The sequence below is a fragment of the Chanos chanos genome, chromosome 6, assembly GCF_902362185.1.
Source record: "Chanos chanos chromosome 6, fChaCha1.1, whole genome shotgun sequence".
Taxonomy (NCBI): Eukaryota; Metazoa; Chordata; class Actinopteri; order Gonorynchiformes; family Chanidae; genus Chanos; species Chanos chanos.
The window spans coordinates 3,465,020-3,473,376 of NC_044500.1; the positions used below are offsets into that span (position 1 = coordinate 3,465,020).

Genomic DNA, 8,357 nt, shown 5'->3' on the forward strand with positions numbered 1-8,357 from the left:
AGTGAACTTAGAGTGAACGCTCACAAGACATTCTATGCCATTCAGCTGACAAGTACTTGTTGAAATAGTCATAGAGATATGTCTGAAACTGATTGAATCAGTTACTGAATTAGTTTATAAGTCAACCTCCATGGCAGTGGGGTTCACTCATAAAACCACTCTGGTCACTGGAGCAGACACCCAGTTGAACTCTACATGCACATTTCTGTGAGAACCTCTTCCATGTGCAGAGGAAAAATGAGAACAGTTACAGTCTGCACTCCTCCTTCTGCTGCCCTGACACGCAGACTGATGGAGTGTAGATTGTGATTCTGTGATTTAAAAAGACTGCTCTATGTTTGTTTACCCAGTAAATAAAATTAGCTCATGCGCTGCATAAATGTAGGGGACTGAATGCCTTTTTTATTTGATCATGTTTTTTCCGGTATAATGCTTAGTTAGGGATGAAGGAAATTTGATTGTTATTTCCTTTTGCATAGGCTAGTTGGAATACTCCCCCCCGCCTTACCAGTTAGCCTGGTTTTGTTTGTTGTTTTGGCCTTTGCCCTTCCCCAAACTTATGTATCTTTCCCTAAGAGTTACAAATACAACACCTACAACTTTATGTAACAATGAGTGTAGTTGAGGGAAATGTGAGGGATGTGTCGATAAGATTATGAATGCTTTACAAACACAGGTGCTATGTCAAAAATGTTTAGATGTCATGGAGACCATCCAGGGCAGCCCAACCAGTTTTTTTTCCAACAGCTCAAATACTACCACACAGAATGTAACATTGAACAACCAGAATATGCCATAAAGCAATCACCGAACAACAAATGGCAAATTAATTTTTTAGCATTTTCCCTCATAAGAAGAATTCTCTACAACAGTAAAACCTGGGGAAACCGCATGCTATTTAGGCAAAGGAAGTAGTGCATTTTACAGTGAGCAAAAACAGTTTTAAAAAACCTGTTCTACCTTAAGAACTGGCCAGCTGAGCATGTGACTTTGACCATGTCAAAAGGAAATATGAGGTGCTCACAATAAATTTAATTAAAACACAAATCAAATTGCAATCGCAATACCTGGCACAATGATCACAGCATGTCAGAGGAAAGTACCTTTAAACTGGATTTAGAATGTGCTGCAGTGAAGAGAAGTGTATGTGTGACTCTCAGAGAGATGATCTTACCCCAGTATCTCCACTTCACAGTCAGACTTCTTCAGTTCAGCAGAGAGCAGCTTCACTCCTGAGTCATAGAGATTTTTACTACTCAGATCCAGTTTTTTCAGACTGGAGGTGTTTGAGTTTAGACCTGAGACCAGAACTGCACTGCCTTCCTCTGTCAGATGAACAAACATTCCAGAGTGAGAACAAAACAGGATCTAAATAATTGTCTAGTTATTAAGCTCATACATTTTACAAACACACACACATACAGAACCCTGTTGTTAGCACCCTTAACATTTCCCTTTATCTGCTTTGTCATGAACATTGAGAAGCAGGGTGTCTGTGATGAGAACATTTGAATTTAAGATGATCTTCAAAATCAAGTAATAGGAACATCCCAGATCTGGTGCACTGATAACAGGCTGCAAATTTTGAGTAGTTCTAATTGTCCATTATATAAAATGAACCCTGCTTAATAATAAAGTACTGCATTATTTAGTCTTCATTGTTGTGGGAGTTTGTATGGAAGACTGGTCTTAAATTGAAATAATAGAAACTCATCTTCACAGCATTCAGTACACATACACTGCACAAGTGAGAAAATTCTGCAACAATACTGCACTCTTAATCACCAACCATTACACCAGGAGCTGCCTGACATTCAGCTTAGAGTTCCTCTTTATTTTTAATACTCCTATGACCCAAAACCATTACAGTGTTGCACAGTGAACTGTAAACTGCTGTTATTATCTCTGTCTATGGTTGACATGTCTCTGGTTGGAGGTAAAGCCATGCTGAAGGCTGGTCTACAGGAAGACACAGGAGGTTCTCCTCAGTGGAGAGATGAGTAAATACAGATATGGACAAATGTGTTGGTACCCTTCAATGAAATAAAAGATGAACCCACAATTTTCTCTGACTTCGCTTTAAATTCAACGGAATATTTTAAATAAAACAAATGAAAATGGCATGGACAAAAATGATGGGACCTTTAACCTAATTTTTTTGGCATAGCCTTCAGAGGCAATCACCGCAAACAAGCGATTTCCGTAGCTCTAAGTGAGACTTTTGATCTCCTTCAACAGGTAGTTTGGGCCTCTCTTCCTGAGCAAACTGCTCCAGCCCTCTCATGTGTGAGGGGTGTTTTCTCCACACTGCGTATTTCAGCTCTTTCCATAGATGTTCCATAGGATTCAGATCAGGGCTCACTGGAGGCCACCTCAGAATAGTCCAATGTTTTGTTCTTAGCCATTCCTGGGTGCTTGTAGCCTTCGTGTTTTGGGTCATTATCCTGTTGGTGGACCCATGACCTGCGACTGAGACAGAGCTTTCTGACGCTGGGCAGTGTGCTTCGTTCCAGAATGATTTGACAGTCTTGAGATTTCATTGTGCCCTGCACAGATTCAAGACACCTCGTACCAGACGCAGCAAAGCAGCCCCAAAACATATCCCGGCCTCCTCCATGTTTCACAGTAGGTACGGTCTTCCTCTCTTTGAAAGCTTCATTTTTTCGTCTGTGAAAGTAGAGCTGATGTGACTCGCCAAAAAAGCTCCACTTTTGTCTCATCTGTCCAAAGGGCATTCTCCCAGAAGCACTGTTTCAGTATGCATTGTGTCAATATGAATCCTCCTGGATCCTCTTCCATTGACCCCACCGGCACTCAGGAAACGATGGATGGTGTGATCAGACACTGACGTACCTTGACATTGGAGTTCAGCTTGTATCTTTTTGGAAGTTTTCCTTGGCTCTTTGTCTACCATTTGCACTATCCTTCTGTTCAATCTGGGCTCGATTTTCCTCTTGTGACCACATCTAGAGAGGTTGGCTGCAGTTCCATGGAGCTTAATCTTCTTAATAATATTTGCAGCTGTAGTCACAGGAACATCAAGCTGCTTGGAGATGGTCTTATAGCCTTTACCTTTAACATGCTTGTCTGTCATTTTCTTTCTGATCTCTTCAGACAACTCTCTCTTTTGCTTTCTCTGGTCCATGTTCAGTGTGGTGCACACAATGATACCAAACAGCAGAGTGACGACTTTTCTCTATCTAAATAGGCTGAAGAACTGAGCACAAGACTGAAGACATGTGTGATACTAATTAAAGAAAATAATTAGTTTGAAATGTCACTATGATCCAAGTATTCATATTCTTTTCTAGGGGTACCAACAAATCTGTCCAACATATCTTTGTAGAATAATATTTTTGTTTGCTGCCCTAGTTCTGAATGACAGTGTGAGTGGGTGACACAGCAGAGTTCTCACTGTGTCCTGACTCTAGGGTCCTGTGTTCAGACCACTGGCTGATTAAGGCGTCACTAAGAACACAGCTGTTCTGAGAGGGTCAGCATTCAGTGACTCCTCATGTCAGTGGGATGCAGGCAGTTGTAGGGAAGTGGTGTCCTGTTGAGATGCTGGTGTACTGGTCTATCAGTTTGTTTATTTGGCTGTTAGATTCTCTGGCCTCATTGTATGACACTCACAGTCATATGATGGCACTCACAGCTACATGTAAGGTGAAAAAAGTGGTGGCTAGATTTGCATGTATTGATGGACAAATGCTCTAGTCCCCACCCCCCCCCCCAACACACACACACACACACACACTCTGACACAGCGGCCATATAAAGGCAGAGAAATACAAGAGCACAAGGAACTGGATATGAGAAAATGGGGAGGAATCTACAATATAGGGCTTCACTGGCTGAAAATAAACCTCTAGATAGAAGTAAATTTAGACTCAATGGCACCATACAATGTAAATGTCCTCTATATTCACTGTGTCAGTCGATTAGAAAACCCATTTGTCTTTTATTTTAGCAAACACAGTTTAAACTGGTGTTGGTATAACACAGAGTCTCAGTGTAGTCTCTCAACTCCAGATGTTCAGACTGACAACAGAAACCTTCATATCTGATCTGACTGAATAAGAACTGTTTGACTGACAGGTCTATATTAATAAACCTCTATGATTCATCCTTTTCCTCATGTACTATTGTCTCACTTTGTTTCTTACAGTCACAATCAGACAAAATCTATTCCTTATAAACGAAACTATGATGGCTAAAAAAAAAAAAATGTATTATATAATTCATGCGAAAAAAATAAAATGAATTGTTAAATATGGGGGAAAATTTTTACCTTGCTCTTTAATTTGCTGATTCATTTCATTCTTTGTCTCTAAAAAAAGAGAAAATAAGATACAAGATATTATCATTGTTCTTTCATTTCAGTCTTAGACTCTGAAAAAAATGTGGAAATAACCCTCAGGATATTATAGTAGTTGGACAGGAAAGTCATGTGATCAACATTAAACAAACAGATGTCACAATATGTCAATGTAAAAGTTACCTTTAAATTTATAAATGTAGATTGTCATTGTGCCTAGGATGATGACAAAGAATATGGAGAGAAGTGAAATCCAGGTGACAGCAGTCTTCCACGTGTGAAAAACTTTACCTGAAACGAGTTACACATATTACACACGTGCATATTACATGAGAAGCAGAGTAATAACAAAATTGTACCACTATTCTGGAAAAAACTCTGTGTGTGTGTCACGCTGGTGGTGTGGTGCAGGACCCAAGTGCAAAGACACGATGATGTAGGTGAAAAAAACGGAGGACTTCAAAATACATGTGCAGAACAGGAACAAAAACTGGTAACAAAAAGGTGCAGCGTAACAGTGTGCTCTAAAACACAAACAACAATAGACAAGGCAAACACTAGGACTTAAATACAGAGGGAAACTAAACAGTATTGGTAGAAACTAACAAGGTTAATAATGAGACAAACGGGAACAGGTGGGGGGCGGAGACAGACAGAGAACAGGCGCACAAGGACATGCCAAACTAAAAGTCCAAAATGAGGTGCAGGCTGTGACAGTGTGAACAGGACAGAACTGAATCCACAGGATCAAATTCATTTACTGAGCAGAGAGATTCATAATTAGATTAAACAAACAAACAAAAAATTCAGCCACATAAGTCAAAAGTACATTCACGTTCTATAAGGACGTCAGGTTCAAATGTGCCTTTGATTCAAAATGAGATCTACTTACTTGGGATGTAAATCTCTGTCTCCCTCATGTGGTCTCTCATTAGTACTCTACAGAAGAGTCTGTTGGTGTTACTGTCCTGTACAATAACACGTTGTTTCACATTGAAACCCTCTGTGTCTCTGTCTGTCTCTGTATTCTCAGCAGGGAGACTGTCTCCTTCACTGTTCAACCACAAAATTTCAGGCTCAGGGTTCCAACCTTTAGTTTCACACAGTAGACTCAGTCTTCCTGAATGATCATAGCCCTCCATAGAGATCGCTGGGTGGGTTCCTACAGCTATTAATAATCAATGAACATAATGTTAACTCTCAGTTATTACATATAAATATTAAATGAACATTGAGCATTAGCTTTATTTGTACTGAATATGAGTCTCACCTTCAACTCTGACTTCAACAGTCACATCATCCTGCCAGTTTTTATTATCAATCAAACATTTATATTCTCCTTCATCAGAGACTCTCACTTTGAAGAGTTTTAATGAAGTGTTGCCTTTCTGCAGTTCCTCTTTAAACAGTGCTGTTCTCTCTCTATAGGACTGAATCTGTTTCTCATTTCTGTCTTCATGGTCTGTGTACAGATGCACTAGAGTGTCTGATCCATGGAGTCTACTCCACTCCACTGTCATGTCCACAGCACTGATGTTGGGTTTAAGAGAACAGGGCAGAACCAGGTCTTCACCAGCTACAGCAACAAGAGGACCAGCTGGACCAACAACCTGAAACTGATCTGAAATCAGAAACAGATACAATCACAGTACACATTACCAGACAGTGTGAGAAATCACAGATGCAGTGTGACATGTTCTAAACACACACATATTCACATACATGGACACACGCATGTAGTGGAACAAAGAAAGGGGTCATGTGCATTAAAATTTGTACTTGGTGATACAACTGTATTTTCACATAGTTTTTAAGTAGTGATTTGGTTGATCTGTTGTTTTTGTCTAATTGTAAAATGACTGACTGATTACATTGGTCTCTAAAGGTCTTATAGGGTTAGGGTCAGTTACTGGGCCGTCTCGTGTTTCGTGTTTCCAGTGTTCATTGTTCCATAGTCTTGTTTGGCTGCCTGTTCACCCATTTTGTCACTCATTCTTCAGACCCCTGGTAACCCTGTCTGTGATGAGCCTGTTCTTGTTTATTTACTTGTCACTAAAAACTTCCGTTCACTGCACTTGTGTCCATCACCGTGGTTCTTCCTGACAGTCTGTGTCTCATTCATCACACCACTGAACTGAGATCAGTAGAACATCCTATTGTTTTCAGTTAAATGTATGTTTCCCCCTTTTCAGGTAAGACAGACACTCAAAGTACTGTAGTTCATGTCATTGTGTTGTGTGTGGTATAAAATATATATTGGTGCTAAAGTAACATTACAAATGCACTTCGTGTTTAAATAAAACATTAAAGTGTTAGCTGAGGGTGGGATGCTCTGTTAGTGAGTATCACACAAGGAGAACATGATGGTGCCACGCCCTGTGCTGTTCACTGAGAGAGAGAGAGGTGCAAGCAGTATTCTTTTGTGTTGACTTAAAATATGAGAATATTGATGTATTAATGTTATAAGAATGAATTTGTTGTGAAGTTGTTAGACGTGTAATTCTTAGCAATGCTTTGTTTTGTTTTTCAAACCAAAGGAAGGAATGCAGATTAAACATAGTTTAAAGGAAAATGTCAAAGTTTAAGACAATGATCCTATGTAAAATGTCTGTATGCATAATTTGTTGACATTAGAAGGTTTTCACTTCACATCAAAGGACTGTTACTTTAACACCAGAATATGATCCCACTGATTCTTATCACTTTAATTTGGTGGAAATGCATAAATAAAGTTTATCATCATTGTGTGTTGTGCATCAGTGTGAGCCTGAAACCTCTTCCAACAGTAAATGCAGCTTCAATCATTTGGATTCAGAGACAGTTCAGTTCTTTTCAACCCATTTATCCTTCAAACACACATTTTCAGACTGTGGTAGGAATAGCTAGATGGTAAGGCCATTTATAACAAGAGGACAAAACAGACTAACACAACCCAACATATACAGTGTTTTTATAAGTATTTCAGTGGAGATGTGTCCTACCTGATGTGGATAATGCTGAAAAATGAAGAAACAGGAGATTCACCAAAATCACCTTCATTCCTGAATGAGACAGAACTACAAAAGAGAAAAAAAAACCATTGTTCACACTGATGATGAACAGAACTCACTGCTGAAACTGACAGTAAGTTAATAAATGTGAGGGGGGTGTCTGTAGAGGTTCTGTGGACTGTCATTGTTTCCTATCAAAGAGACTGTTTTATTTTAACACAACAGTATAATCCTGTTCACTCTGTTCACTGTAATCTGGTGGAGACACAGGAATTTCATTTACCATCACTGTCCACCAGCAGCTGTCCCATCACTTTACAAACTGTTGTTTTCATTCATTTAAAACTCAACTCTTTCATTCCATCACAGTGCTAAAAGTGATCTCTGATCAAAGTGTGGTTTCTATTTCTCTGATGTTCAGAAGGTTGCCCCAAGAACTGTATCTTGTGAAATTCATTTGATGGTTGTGACGACTGTTACAGTAAGTGTTTAAGTGACTCTAAGTGTGTTCATCTCCTCAGTGCTTTGTGTGTTTAGCCTTGTGCTTTTTTTCATAAACAGCCCTCTGTTATCTATGTGTCATTTTAGTATACCACACTTTAGTATATATACTAAAGTATGGTATACTAAATATATTACCATGACATTTCATTCTTGAACCAATTAGTAAACTGTTTAGTTACTTGTGCTTTGATTCTTCTTGAATGTTTTTATATAATCTAAAGTTGACTGTTTTACTGGTTTGTAATGTGCCCATCATTGGCGCCAGCTCCATGGGTGCTTTGGAACTCGAGCAATCCTAATATTTAAGATTACAACATGTAAAAATCTCTAACAGCCTATGCAGAATATTGGTTTCTTCTTAAAGTTTGTATATTTAGATGATTTCGGCTACCTGCTGACTGTGTGACTTTTCATAACTCTGCACAGCTTTCTTGTTGGAAATCTTCTGACTCGGTTTATAGGAATTCCTATGGAGAGATGTCCTATGGATCTACTTGTACTCCACTATGTTGTATCCATTTTTTAAGTGCAGTCTCTTGTATAAA

The 8,357-nt window shown here is 39.1% G+C and overlaps 1 protein-coding gene across 1 annotated transcript; it reads right to left on the minus strand.

Moving 5' to 3' along the window:
* Nucleotides 1–1,170: 1,170 nt before the first annotated feature.
* Nucleotides 1,171–6,440, minus strand: LOC115814048 (butyrophilin subfamily 1 member A1). The gene is made up of 5 exons (XM_030776768.1): nt 6,365–6,440; nt 5,589–5,939; nt 5,211–5,486; nt 4,502–4,609; nt 1,171–1,325 (listed from the first exon to the last, which is right to left on the minus strand). The coding sequence occupies exons 1-5, from the start codon at nt 6,438–6,440 to the stop codon at nt 1,171–1,173; spliced, it is 966 nt and encodes a 321-aa protein (XP_030632628.1).
* Nucleotides 6,441–8,357: the final 1,917 nt, after the last annotated feature.

Coding starts and splice junctions, on each gene's coding strand:
- LOC115814048 (XM_030776768.1), bottom strand. CDS start 6,440: ATGAATGAGACACAGACTGTCAGGAAGAACCACGGTGATGGACACAAG. Junction 5,487..5,588: donor TGTTGAAGTCAGAGTTGAAG/GTGAGACTCATA, acceptor GATTATTAATAG/CTGTAGGAACCCACCCAGCG. Junction 4,610..5,210: donor GACAGAGATTTACATCCCAA/GTAAGTAGATCT, acceptor AACTCGTTTCAG/GTAAAGTTTTTCACACGTGG.